Genomic DNA, 14,448 nt, shown 5'->3' on the forward strand with positions numbered 1-14,448 from the left:
TGTGCATGCCACAGTGCTCATGTGGAGGTCAGAGGGCAGTTTGTGGAAGCCGGTTCTCTGCTTCCACCCTGTGGGTCTCAGTGATCGAGCTCAGGTCCTCTGGCTTGGCAATAAGCTCCTTCACCTGCTGAACCATCTTGATGGCCCAAAAGCATTACTTTTGCTAGGTAGGGAGAATCTTTTGTTTCTTCAAATCCCTGGCTTTCTTTTTCATATTGAAACAGAGCAGTAGAGGCAAGAATTTTGGAGTCCAAACGATGATGATGATTGTTATTTAGATTCTCTTGTGTGATTGACTGTCTAAGCTTCGGTTTACTAATCTATGAAATGAAGAATAAAAAACCCGAATCCCTCAAGGTTACTGTGAAGGCTAAATGAAATACCCTATCTGCTATTTATTTATTTTGAGACAGGGTTTCTCTGTGTAGCCTTGGCTGTCCTGGACTCACTTTTTAGACCAGGCTGGCCTCGAACTCACAGAGATCTGCGTGCCTCTGCCTCCCAAGTGCTGGTATTACAGCCGTGCGCCACGTGCCTGGTAGAAATGCCCTGTTTGTAAAGAACCTAGGACAGTGTTTATTTAGTACACTGTACTTGCTCCATAAATAGTCACTATTAATTGTATGTTGTTATCATTCTAGCAGGCAGGCGTTTAAAAGGCTGTTTCTCAGTTCCCCAGTACTAGTTGTTTGTCTTGTTTATTATCGAGGCATAAAAATGTTGCCATGATCCATAAACCAGGAGCCATACCTTGCCTGGTGAGGGAAGTGTGGTCCCCATGCATGCTTGGCAGAGAGCCCCAGAGCTTGGGGCTGTGGGGAAGGTTGGTGGCCGTTTCCATAGAAGGTGCTTTGGTTCCAGAACAGAGCTTTTCCATCTGAACTCTTTTGTGTCTGGAGAAGAGAGACTTTCTCCTGGGCAGGCAGAAGAGTGAGCATGTTTTTTGGGGGTGGGCAGATCCTCAGCAGGGTAGAAGGAAAGCTACTTTGCTCTTCTTTGTGGTTTGAAAGGTGAGAAAACCCAAGCAGTGGAGGGTTTCTTTGATCCTGCTGGAGTGACTTTAGTGATAAGCAGGAATTTTGTTAGAACAGCCCAAGCTAAGAAACAAACAGACAAACAAACAAAAGAACCAAAGGGGGCTGGAGAGGTGGCTCGAGAGGTGGCTCAGCCAGTTAAGAGCACTGACTGCTCTTCCGGAGGTCCTGGAATAAATTCCCAGCAATCACATGGTAGCTCACAACCATTATAATGAGATCTGGTGCCCTCTTCTGGCATGCAGGTGTACATGCGGGTAGAGTTTTCATATATAAATAAACAAACAAACAAATAAATAAATAAATAAGAAAAAGAAATAAAAACCAAGGCACTCCTTAAATTTTGTGTGTTTGTTTGTCTCACTGAGTAGTCCTGGCTGTCCAGGAACTTACTATGTAGACCAGGGCTGACCATGACCTCACAGAGATCTGCCCGCACCTGCTTCCCCAGGCCCCTCACTATGCCTGCCTCTTTAAATATTTTTAAAAATAATTTTGCTGCATGTAAGTGTTTGCTCTGCATGGAAGTCTATGCATCACTTGTGTCCCTGGTGTCCACTGAAGCCAGAAGAGGTCATCAGATCCTCCGGGACTGGAGTTAGATACCTTGTGGCCATGTGGCCGGGAGCAGATCCCCGGTCAAATAAGAGTGCTCTCAATCGCTGAGCCTTTCTCTAACCCAGAGCGTTCTTCTTCTTTCTTTAAAAGAAAGTTATTGAGATATAAAATATAAAATTCATTCTTTAATTTTTCTAGATTTAATTAATTTGTTTTTTAAAAAATATTTGTTTATTTGTTTTGAGACAGGGTTTCTGTGTGTAGCCCTGGCTGTCCTAGAGCTAGCTCTGTAGACCAGGCTGGCCTCGAACTCACAGAGACCTGCCTGCTTCTGCCTCCTGAGCGCTGGGATCACCGGCGTGCACCACCACTGCCCTGCAGTTTGTTTCTTGAGGTGGGGTCTCACTCAGTACCCTTCGTTGGTCTGGACCTCACTAGGTAGACCAGGCTGGTCTCAAACTCCTAGAGATCCATCTGCTTCTGCTCCCTAAGGGCTGGGTTGAAGGTGTGCGCCACCAGGCCTGGCTTCTTTTTAAGTGTTCGAGCGTTTTGCCTGCGTGTATTCCTGCACACCGCATGCACACCTGGTGCTGGAGGCACAAGTCATAAGAGCGGTGTGGATGCCCCGGAACTGGATTCTGAAAGGCTGTGAGCTGTCACGTGGGTGCTGGGACCCAAACTCGGGGTTCTGCAAGAAGTATGCTCTTAACTGGGGAGCCACCATTCCAGCCCCAAAGTCACCCTCAAACACAAGGCTCCGCAGTGTGTAGTGGATCCGCCCGAAGGTAGATGTTTCTGTTTCTCCAGCAGCACTAATTTCAGAACACTTTAAAAAAGAGTTCTTTGTTTTTATTTTATATTTGTGAGTGTTTTGTATGCATGAATGTTAGTGAACCCTGTGTTTGTAGAAGTCAGAAGAGGGCAGCTGACCCCTTAGATAACCTGAAGCTGCAGATGATTGGGAGCTACCATGTGGCTGCTGAGAGCTGAACCCAGGTCCTCTGCAGGAAGAGCCAGTGCTCTCAACCACTGAGCCTCCTCTCCAGTCCCCGATTCAAGACATTTATTTAATTTTAGACAGTGCCTTATTATATAGCTGTGTTTGGCCTGGAATTCCCTGTGTAGACCAGGGTGGCCTTAATTCACTGAGATCCAAAAAGGTGGCACACAACTTTAATCCTGGTACTCGGGAGGCAGAGGTAGGCAGATCTCTGTGAGTTCGAGGCCAGCCTGGTCTACGGAGCTAGCTCCAAGACAGCCAAGGCTACACAGAGAAACCCTGTCTTGAAAAACAAAATAAAACAGAACAAAAAAAAAAATCACAGAAGTCCTTTGCCCCCGAGTGCTGGGATTAGGGCCTGTGCCATCATGCCCAGTTTAGGTCACTGTGTTGATGTGCAGGTAGATAAGCCGCCTGCACCATCATTCCAGAAGAGACCCGTGTTACAGAAAGCAGGCTCCGTGACCTGATTGCCTGGGCTAAAACCCCAGTTCTGGCACTTTGCAGCTAGGTGACCTGTCTCAGAGAACAAAACAAAAACCTAGAAAGAGGGCTGGGTATGTGGCTCAGTGGTAGAACGCTTGTCTGAGACCTTGAGGTCAAGGGTCAGTCCCGGCACCAGGGAAACCCACTGTAGCCAACCCAAGAAAGTGGGTGACTTGGTCCTGAGTCTTCAGTGGCTGTAGGCATTCCCCCACCCCCACCCCCAACACCACCACTTTTATCCGGGAAGGTGACCAGATACAGGGACAAACACTTTTCTCACATGTACCATATACTGCCAAGCCTCGCAGCGCCGCCCCAAACCCTGTGAGGACAGGTGTGCAAGGCAGGTTAGGCGGCCACCGTGTTCACAGTGAGCAAGGTGGCGAGGTCTGAGCCAGGGAGAGAGTGGGAAAGGACAGCTGAGCGGAGATGCTCCAGACGCTGCAGATCATTGAGCGTGAGGAGGAGGGGGGAGGCTCACCCCCAAGCGCTGAGCTTCAGAGAAGCCAGGGAGCAGGCTCGGGGGTAAAGGTGCCTACCACCACGCCTGAGGGCCTGAGCTCAGTCCCCAGGACCTACATGGTAGAAGGAGAAAACTGACTCCCCAAGTTGTCCTCGGCCTACACACGAACACGAACACGCACATGCACACACATGTGCACACACAGTAATAAAAAAACGTGCCATGTTATACGACAAAATACTGAGCTCCGCCACTCTTGATTTCCTTATCTCTGGACTGCTTGGCTTGAGTGAGCCTTGAGGTTTGGACCGATGCTGAAGCCGAGCGTTGCATTCACACTTAGCTCCGGCTCACCAGGCAGGACGGTCCTCGGAGCAGATGTGAGGGCTGGTGCGGAACGTGGGCTCTTCTGCGTTGTCTTTTGAAAGTAGTGAATCGCTGACCAGGTGAGCAGTGGAGAGTGGCAAACTTGCTGAAGGCCAGAACTCCAGGCTAAGACCCCCTTGGATAGGAAAAGTGAGGCCAGCCGGGGCGGCGACTTTCCCTAGGCCACAGGGCAGACTCCTTGCTCCAGTGCTCTTCCTGTCCGTGCTCCCTGTTCCCCCAGCCCTGGCTGTTGCCGGAGCAGCTCTGCAGTCCAGGGAGTGTGGACACTTGTCCGGGAAGATCTCGGAGGGACAAGTGCGAGCCCTTCACTCCCCGCTCGTCTTTCCAGGCCTGCTGCAAGGGCTTCTTCTTCTAAGCGAAAGCTTGTTAGTAATTTCTTTGAGATCGTACTAGTTCTTTTCTTCTCTGTGTGGGTGTTTCTCCTGCACACTTGTCTGTGTGCCACGTGCATGCAGTGCCTTGGAGGCCAGAGGAGGGCACTGGATCCTCCGGAACTGGAGCTACAGACAGCTGTGAGCTGCGGTGGGGGTGCCGGGAGTTGAACCAGGTCCTCTGGAAGAGCAGCCAGCGCTCTTATGAACTGCACCGTCCCTCCAGCCCCCAGTGCTTGCTATTTAAGGCAAGGAGGGCCAGGGAGAGGGCTCAGTTGGGGAGTTCTTGGGGCATATCCGTGAAGAAGCCCTCGGTTCGGTTCCCAGCACCATATAAAACCATGTGGGGTCATGGTGGTGCACGCTTGTAATCACAGCCTGGGGGAGGTGAGGTCGGGTGGTCAGAAGTTCAAGACTATCCTTCACTCCATGTGGAATGGGAGATAACTCTGTGCCAGTGTGTCTCAAAAAAAAGTCACGGGAGGCATTATTCATGCTGAAGGTGAGGTACTAATATTAAAAGATGCTTCGGTGCTGGCCCCCGCTGTCCGGAATCTTAGAGTCTGTGCAGGAGGATCAGGAGTTCAAGGACAGTGTACTGTGTGAGATAAGGGGGGAAAGTTGTTATTGAGAAGCTTGGGATGGAGTAGTCTGGCCAGCACTGGGCTCTGTCGCCTACACTGAAAAAAAAAGTTGAGAAAAATGGCCAGTCTTGAAGTACATGGTCACCGCGTATTTTAACTAAAATCTCTCCCTGTCATGTGGTCACTCTCCATTGGTCTTAGGAATCTGAGAGTAGACCAGCATGGTGGCTGCAGTTTTGCCTGGCCAGGTCTATCATATCCCATTTTTGGCTTGGAAATGCTTTTGCTGATAAATTAAGTGACTCGGAGGTACTGAATTATTGCTGAAGCATCGAGCCTCGGGGTCTGGAAGACTTCCACAGAGCACCCATGTGAACAGAGTCCCATTGCCAGAGTTCTTGGCGTTTAAAGCGGGACACTCCTGTTCCGGTGCTTGCTCCGTGTTTGCTCGGCTTCACATCAGCACCAGCCCCCTGCTGGCTTTTCCCATCAAGGCTTTCCCGCTGTTGTTAGCAACGCTTTTCTGTGCGTTTGCCTTCTCTGGCATGGCAGAGGCTAGACCCTTGGTCGCCTGCTCTCTGCTCAGCGCATGCCTGGTGCTGTCTGGGCCGCAACTTAGTCGGTGGCTTTCAGGTGTACCAGCGCAGAGCCAGCGGAGGCAGAGCCCAGGCCTCTGGAGTTCTGACCACCCCACGGGGTGGGACGCACCTGCTGGTGGTGTGCCGTGAGGGAGCCCAGACAGCGAGCTCAGCTCTCCAGGAGCCGGGACTCTGCTCAGCACTGCTGCTTCCTCTGCTGAAGACAACAGCTGCCCGGCGTTCCGGTTTTTCCACCAAGCATATGTCACGTTTGGAATCAGATGAAGTGGGCGTGGGGCTGGGTGGGAACAGCCAGGTGTGGAGGGATCCACTGGGTTGGGCCTGGAGCTCAGTGTCAGGGTGCTTGCCTCTGGGGGCTGAAGCGCCTGATCTCCCCAGCATCGCAAGGAAAAAGAGGAGGAGGAGGAGGAAGGACAGATAGACATTAACTAGGGCGAGTGAGCACGCTCCCACAGACCTGACAGCCCAGGTGTGTTTGGACCCTAGAACCTCAGCGGAAGATGTGCCTCCCAAAAGCTGTCCCTGACCTCCACCCTGGGCCCCGGCACCTGCGCTTACAGGCGCACACTGTCCACCAGTGCACAAAAGTAACCAAGGAAGGAAGAGTGGACGTGGCCCGAAGGGTGCCCCAGGCGTGGCTGGCGGAGGGAGGGAGTGGCAGGGAAGAACTGTGACAAATCCGTGGTCTCCCTAAGGGTCTGTGTTCTGGGGGCCGGAAATGTGCTCCTGTGAGACCACACCTGTTGCTTCATGGAGGTTTGTTACTTTGTCCTTGCACTTTCCCTGTTGTCCGAAAATGGTGACGAGATGCTTTTATTTATTTATTTTTTTGTAGAATCTCATACTGTAGTCTAGGCTGGTCTGGTATACTCCATATTGCCAGGGCTAGCCTCAGCCTCCCAAGTTCCAGAATTACAGATGTGGGTGTGCGGTCCTCTTCCCCCCACCCCCCGCCCGCCCGCCCACACGGCAAATGCCTGTTTAAGGGCTGAACGAACCAGCTTTTTTTTTAGCACTGAGTGTGGGGTTCTCCAGGGGCCTGGTTGGCACAGGCTTGTAAGTGAAGTATTCTAAAAAGTATTGAGTTATTTTGTATGTATGTCTGGGACAGAAAAGGGTATCACGTCTTCTGGAAATGGAGTTTTGAGCCATGGTGTTGGTGCTGGGAACTGAACCCATGCCCTCTGGAAGAGCAGCCAGCACTCTTAAGCACTGAGCCGTAGCTCTGGCTTCTCATAGGTGAATTATAAAGTCAGTAAATGGGCACCTTTGCCCTCCTGCTTTTGTAGTCTCTCGTCATCCAGCCCCTGTGATAATCTTGGTTTCTTCTCCTTTTATAACTCCCCACCTGTCTTTATCGAGGTTCAGCAAACTGATTTATTATACAAAGTGTCCCTGGTTCAAATACATCATGGTCTAGTTCAAGAACATGCTAATAAATTCAGCTTGGGCTCCGATGCCTCTGCTGCCCAGGTCCATCATTTATCTCAGCCTTTCTGGCTGCGCCAGCACATCGGCCAACATGAAAAACAGTCTCCTGCGAGCGGGAGAGCCTCTTCCTCAGTAGTCAATGGCCTCTGGCCTGCAGGTCCATATGATCTGGCCTGCCTTTCCTCAGAGAGGATTTGGGGGTCTTACTTTTTTATCCAGTCAACTAACCTGACTGGCTTGGTAGGATCCTCCTGCCTGGTAGCGTTTAATCGTTGGCTACAGAGGGCTTTGGACTTGAGACCTCAAACCCCGGAATGAGTGGACCTGAAAATGCTAAATGCAAACCTGTGGCCCCATGGCTGCTTTAATTTTTGTTTTCGTGCACGCCTCCTCTCTCTCTGTGAGCCAGATTCTCCCTGTTCTCTCCGGTACCTCTTGGCTTTTCCCTGTCCTTTTCCTGCCTAGGAAAAGCTGGGAGCGCAGAAGCGTGGCGTGTCAGGGGTAGTGCGTCTGTGTGTGGAATGAATCAGTCAGTAATCTTCCGGAAATCTTTAGGGAGTTGGCATCCTTACAGCTGAAAAGCCCAAAATGTCCAGAACTCAGGCTGGCAGGGGAGAAGATTCCCTCTGCACTCCAGGAAGGAACAAGTGTGGACACTTTGTTTGAAAATGTCATAACGATATCCAACATCTGATACGCGACTGTAAAAAGAGTGATAGCATGTGAAAGTGATTGACTGGCCTACATTCTTATTTGAAAGTATCTTACAGATTTCCTGTCATAAGAAACAAAATGCTGGGTGAACTTGGGGACTGGAAAGGTGGCTGGAAAGATGGATCAGTGCTCTTAAGCAGCACCTGGGCTCAGTCCCCAGCACCCGCACTAACTCCAGGCCCAGAGGAGGACACTGCGTGTGGGTGGCGCATGTGTGCTCACACAGGCACACATGCAGACACATGAATAAAAACTCTGAAAAGAAAACTTGGTAAACTCATTCTGATTTTTTGTTTGTTCGCTTGTTTTGTTGTTGTTTCGAGACAGGGTTTTTCTGTGTAGGTCTGGCTGTCCTGGACTCACTTTGTATACCAGGCTCACCTCCAACTCACAGCAATCCACCTGCCTCTGCCTCCCTGAGTACTGGGATCACAGGTCTGCGCCACCGCGCCCAGCTTCCCCGTTCTGTTTTCTAAACATTGGGTGAAGGTTAAACTATAAACATGGGAGGGAGGAAGCCAGCCAGCCAGGGTCACTTGGCAGTGTGTGCTGGGCTGAGTTCTTGTGTGAGCAGCCCTGCCCCCAGCCTGCTCCTGCCCACCAGGAGCTGTGTAGACCCTCCCGGCCCTCTCAGGATTGTGTAGTTTGTATTGTTTAGAGGTCTAGATACCGCTAAGTCAAAAAGGCACGCCATTTGAAGGGAGAGCAGGCGTGCTCCCTGAGGCCTGTCCCACTCTGCAGCCTCTCTACCAAAGCTCTGCCCCTGGTGCACCCCAATCATAGGATACAACGAACACATTTCAGTTCTAATACTTTTTTTTTTTTTTTTTTTTTTTGCAAAATATGTGGAGTCATTATGCTTACCGGGCTGCATCTGTGATGCTGTTCTTCTGGTACACCTGCGAGGGATGCCCTTCCTTCTCTCTCTCTCTTTCTCTCTTTTGTTCATTCGCTCGCTCTTTCTTCTCTGTCTCTGTCTCTCTCTGTCTCTCTCTTCCTTTTAAGAAAAAAGTTTCTCTGTGTAGTCCTGGCCATCCTGGAGCTCACTCTGTAGAGACCAGGCTGCCCTCAAACTCAGAGATCCCCCTCTGCCTCCTGAGTGCCAGGATTAAATGTGTGTGCCAGCACCACTGCCTGGCTGATTTTTTTTTTTTTTTAGTTGACTCATTTGAAGTGGGAAGACCCTCCTTCTCCTCTTTTAAACTCCTTCTCTCATACAGTGCGGCCCCTGTGTAGCCTCCCCTCTCCCACTCTTCCCCGCCTCCCATCCATTGCTTCTCCACTTCCTTTTAGAAATAAGCAGGCCTCCCAGTGATATCAGCTGAGCACAGCATAACAAGGTGCAATAAGGTCAGTCACAAGCCGCCATATCAAGGCTGGATGAGGCAACCCACTAGGAGAAAGAGGGTCCCAAGAGCAAGCAAAAGAGTCAGAGATACCCCCCCCCACGAACACTGTTAGGAGCCCCACAAACAACCACAGCATACATGCAGTGGACCTAATGAGGACCCGTGATTGCCACTTCAGTCTCTGTGAGCCCTGCTCATTTGATTCTGTGGTCAGTCATGTTTGGTTCCACCTCGGTCTCTGGGCTGTCCAGCTTCTCAGTCCTGGCCATCCAGGCAGTGTCAGGCATGCGCTCTGTCTCCTGGCTTGGGCCTCATGTTAGACCAGTCATTGGTTGGTCACTCTCCCAAGCTCTGAGCCACCATTGCCCCAGCACATCTTTCAGGCAGGACAGGTGAGGGGCTGGGGTGTCCCCGCCCACCACTGGGAGCACTGCCCAGGAACTGAAGACGGCGTGGTCAGGCTCTGTACCCTCCATTACTAGGAGTCTCCCTGCAGTTACTGTCAGAGGCTCCAGGAAGTTTCCACTGTCCTAGATTTCCACATCATCCCGAGATGCCCGTCTGTCCCCGTGCTCTCACCCTCCATCTCTTCCTTCTCCACCTGATCCATCTTTTCTCATCCCCACCCAACCCCAGAGTGTTTCCCTTGAAGCCCCTCTTGCTCATCTTCCCTGGTCTGTGGAGTGGTCTTTAACAGCCAACATCCACTCAGAAGTGCGCACGTACCGCGTTTGTCTTTCTGGGTCTGGGTTGCCTTGCTCAGGATGGATTTTTCTAGTTTCATCCATTTACCTGTGGATCACATGATGTCATTTTTCCAACAGCTGCATAATATTCCATCGTGTAAATAGACCGTGTTTCTTTACCCATTATCGGTTGAGGGACATCTGGTTTGTTTTTAGTTTCTGACTGTTATGAATAAAGCAGCTACGAACTCAGTCGAACAAGTGTCCCTGTGGTAGAGTGGAGTGCCCTTTGGGTATATGCCCAAGAGTGGTATAGCTGGGTCTTGAGGTAGATCTAGTCCCAATTTTCTGAGGAACCTCCATATTGATTTCCATAGTGACCACACACGTTTGCACTCCCACCAGCAATGGAGGAGCGTGCCTCTTGCTCCGCATCCTCACCAGCATGGGCTGTCACTTGTGTTATTCATCTTAACCATTCTGACAGGTGTAATGTGGAATCTCAGAGTTGTTTGATTTGCATTTCCCTGGTGGCTAAGGATGCTGAACATTGCTCTGAGTGTTTCTCAGCCTTTTGAGGTTTCTCTGTGGAGAATTAGGGAAGACCCACTTCTAATCTGGGAATTCCCCCCTCTGCTCTGGGTCACACCTTCTGGAAGCCTAAATAAAGGACAGGGGAGCTTGTTGCCTTTGCCTGCTTGCTTTTGCGGTCTCTGGTGAGTCCATCCCTTCACTGGCCTTAGGGACTCCTTCTTTGTGATTCTGAGGCATTCTTCGGACCACAGAGACATCCAGACTCATGGACTGAATACCTGCTGGGTTCTTGGACTTCTTTTGGTAGACCGCCGTTGTTGGGTTATGGACCACAGCCTGTGTGCCATTCTAATAAACCCTCTTTCTTTATATGTAGATTCGTTCTCCAAGTTTTGTTCCTCTAGAGAACACCGAATAATCTAGCCTCGTGTGCAGCTAAATTGGCATTTATTTCATGTCAGTGGGGACAGAACACTCTTTCCTTTAAGATACATGTAATTTATTGAACTAGCTCCCGCTGATAGAGAATTTTCTTTTTTGAGACATGGTTTCTCTGTGTAGCCTTGGCTGCCCTCAACTCTTTGGAGACCAGGCTGGCTTCAAACTCACAGCAATCCGCCTGCCTCTGCCTCCCAGAGTTCTGGGATTACAGGTGTGCACCACTACACCTGGCATTTGTTTTTGGCTTTTTTTTGTTTTGTTTTTTTAAAAGTCAGTTCAGGTCATTTATATTTATTGGAATAATTACCATTTGGCCTTTGTTTGCTTTTCAATTTTATGAAATAATTTTTCCCCTGGACTGTGGTGGCACCTACACTTAGCACTTGGGAGGCAGAGGCAGGTGGATCGCTGTGAGTTTGAGACCAGTGTGGTCTACAGAGTGAGTTCCAGGACAGCCAAGGCTACACAGAGACACCCTGTCTCAAAAAACAAAAATAAATAAAATAAAAATTCACACTATGTATACTGTGCCTACATTTATGTAATCTGATAATTAGGAAAAATTTAAAGATTTATTTATTATGTATACTGTCTGCCTGTGTGCCTGCATGCCAGAAGAGGGCAGCAGATCTCATTATAGATTGGTGAGCTGCTATGTGGTTACTGGGAATTGAACTCAGGACCTAGAAGAGCAGACAGTGCTCTTAACCTTTGAGCCATCTCTCCAGCCCTAGTTTGAAAATTGTATGTATTCTAGTGATTGTATTTATAACTCTTTTCTTAATTAGGATTATTTATTTGTTGTATATATGTATATGTGTGAGTGTGTGCATATCATGATAAACGTGTAGAGGTCAGAGGACAGCTTACAGGGCTTGGCTAGCCTTTCATCCTGTGGGTCCTGGGATTGAACTCAGATCTTCAGGCTTGACAGCAAGTGCCTTTCCCCTCTGAGCCATCCTGACAACCTCAGATCATCTTTATTGTTACATATTACCCCACAGAAAAACACAGGAGCCACAAATGTGTGGCGTGATGGCTTGATGGATAATCATTCCCCAGATGCCCCGCCCCCATGTTCCTTGTTTGTTCGCTGCCCCTTCCCCTCCACAGAGAGCCACACCCTTTTCTGCTAACCATTCCTCTTCTGTTCTAGACGGGGTCTCACTGTGTGTCCCCGACTAGCCTGGAACTCACTGTGTAGACTGGCTGGGCTCAGATTCGCAGAGATCCCCCTGCCTCTGCCTCCACCTCCCAAGTGCTGGGATTAAAGCTGTGGGTGACATGCAAACGGAAAGATGGAGTGTCCACTCTGCTCACTTGGCTTTTGCTCAGATGCTTAGAGATGGACTCACATGGCTGCCCACAGGCTCGTTTCCCAGTGCCACCGGTGTGTCATGCTCTGTGAGCATGTTACTGTTTATCTCGAGGAGTTTCTCCCGGGATTCAGAGGAACCGTGGTGATAGTTTTAGGTGTACCTCCTGCTCCACATGCCTCTGTACTTTCGTTAAGGCAGGTATTTGCGGGGGAGAGGGCTACAGAGATGGCTCAGCAGTTCCCAGCACCTCCGTGGCAGTCACAGCTGTCTGTAAGTGCAGTTTCAGAGGATCATCTCTGTTTCAGATGCTCATCTCTGGCTGCCTCGGGCACCGGGCACACAAGTGGTACAGACATAGATGCAGGCCAAACGCCCGTGCACATAAAAAGAAACAGGGTCTCTATATGTCTCTATGTAGCTCTGGCTGGCCTGTATGTAAATCAGGCTGACTTTGAACTCACAGAGATCCACCTGCCTCTGCCTCCTGAGTACTGGAATTAAAGGTGTGCGCCACCACACCTGGTCAACAGCTTTATTTTCAAAGATAGGTATTTTGTAGTGAATATACTGGGTCTTAGGTTATACATAGCTCATTCTTCCTGGAGGCCATATTGGTTGGTCGGTTTGTTTGTTTTTGAGACAGGGTTTCTCTGAGTAGCCCTTGGCTGTCTGGACTCGATTTGTAGACCAGGCTGGCCTCGAACTCACAGCAATATGCCTGCCTCTGCCTTCCTCAGTACTGGGATTACAGGCATGCACCACTGCACCTGGCTTGGTTTATTTTTTTAATTTTTAAAGATAATTTTTAGTGAAACTGGAGTTCATGAAAAGGAGGTTTTTAACAGATTTAAGCAGATTTTTATAGAACCTGCTGTATGGGCTTCCTGCAGATGTAAATGCCGGAGGTACCCAACTTACAAACTCTCCAAAGGTAAGAAAGTTGCAGGAGTCTCTAGTCCCTCCCACTCTTATAAAAACAGTAAGCCGTCCCCAGGAAAGGGAGCTGTCTCCAGTGGAGCTGCCTGCCAGCTGTGCAGAGCGCTCTAGGAGCGCAGCTTTCAGGGGTGGTTCTTGTCGGCATGGCTTTCAGGGAAGCAGTGGTCTCTGAGTGGCTGTGCTTCTGGGAGTAATGCCATCCAACTCACTGGGTCTCCAAGCTGGACTTGGGAGGGATGGTTTCCCTGGTTCATTGGTGGTGTCCCTTCTGAGGAGAAGAGATGTTCGTTCACATCTTTCCAGGAAGTCATCCAACAGAAGTGCTCAGGGAAGTCATCCGTGCTTTGCTGTCTTCAGTACCCTCATTTTACAGTGAAAAGGCAGCCTCAGAGGAATCCACTAACTGTTGCATATTCACCTTGGTATCTGGCGATGACACTAGGACTCTGCCCTCACAGGCTCTGAAGCCTGTGGTCTCGCACGCTGCCTTGGTTGTTTGACTTGGTAGGCCACTGTCTCCTGGACTGGTCAGGTGTCACTCCTGGAGCAGGCTTCTTCCCCCAGTCACACCATGCTCTCGGGGCACGCTTAGCTTCCTCACTAACCCTGTGTCTCCCTGCTTCCAGCATTCAGCCTGTGTACGGAGCTCAGCATCCTCCTCTGGATCCTCGGCTCACCAAAAAGTAAGTCAAGACCTTGTCCCTTTACACAGCTTTGTCTCCTCTGCTTTGCTGAGTGACTGGCCTTCTCAGCTGCTTTTCTGTCCTGGGTGGACCAGGAACAATCTTCTCACTATGAAGATTCTCACTGTATAGACCAGGCTGGCTTTGAACTCACAGAGCTCTACCTCCCTCTGCCTCCTGAGTGCTGGAATTTTCAAGGCATGCAACACATTTTTTTTTTTTAAACTTTGTGTGAATGTGTGTTTGCCTGAATGTATGTGTATGCCCTGTGTGGGTTCATCACAGAGCCTTGGGTGTCCTGGAACTGGGGTTGCGGGCAATTGTGAGCCACCATGTGGGTGCTGGGAGCTAAAGTCAGGTCTGTAGCCATAATTTTTGGTACTTTATTTGGTTCCTATATTTACTACTCTTCTCTTCCCCAGTTCCTTCCAACTTCCCAACACTAGGTAAGTGAAAATGAAGGTTGGAGGGGACAGGGATAGAGGCTTCCTTAGACTGCTTCCTGCTGATTAGAGGCATCGGGTTCCTAGGGGCAAGTCCAGTCCTCATCAGAGTATCCAGCAGTCCAGCCATAGCAGCTGTGACACCAGGGTCCAGACGCAGCAGGAGGAGCAGAAGCCGCTACAGGCCCTCTCAGGGCTTCCCCAACTGCTTTTTTTTTTTTTTTTAGACAGGGTTTCTCTGTGTAGCCTTGGCTGGACTTGCTTTGTAGACCAGGCCTCAAACTCACAGTGATCCAGCTACCTCTGCCTCCTGAGTTCTAGGATTACAGGTGCTGTGCCTGGCACTTTTTTTTTTAAATCTTATTTTTAATTGTGTGTGTGTCCACTTAGGCCAGAAGAGGGTGTTGGGTCCCCAGGACCTATGAAGTTG

The 14,448-nt window shown here is 49.8% G+C and overlaps 1 protein-coding gene across 2 annotated transcripts in view; it reads left to right on the plus strand.

Annotated features, from left to right (window-relative positions):
• Tbc1d22b (TBC1 domain family member 22B) overlaps positions 1–14,448 on the plus strand; it is a 53,016-nt gene that overhangs the window by 1,784 nt on the left and 36,784 nt on the right. The window contains exons 2-3 of one of the 2 annotated variants that reach the window (XM_021633461.2): positions 13,519–13,575; positions 13,998–14,021. In XM_021633461.2, the coding sequence (XP_021489136.1) occupies positions 13,519–13,575; positions 13,998–14,021 (81 nt within the window). The remainder of the gene's footprint in view (positions 1–13,518; positions 13,576–13,997; positions 14,022–14,448) is intronic. The other variant, XM_021633463.2, reaches the window with a different exon arrangement.

This window comes from Meriones unguiculatus, chromosome 16 (assembly GCF_030254825.1).
Source record: "Meriones unguiculatus strain TT.TT164.6M chromosome 16, Bangor_MerUng_6.1, whole genome shotgun sequence".
NCBI classification, from domain to species: domain Eukaryota; kingdom Metazoa; phylum Chordata; class Mammalia; order Rodentia; family Muridae; genus Meriones; species Meriones unguiculatus.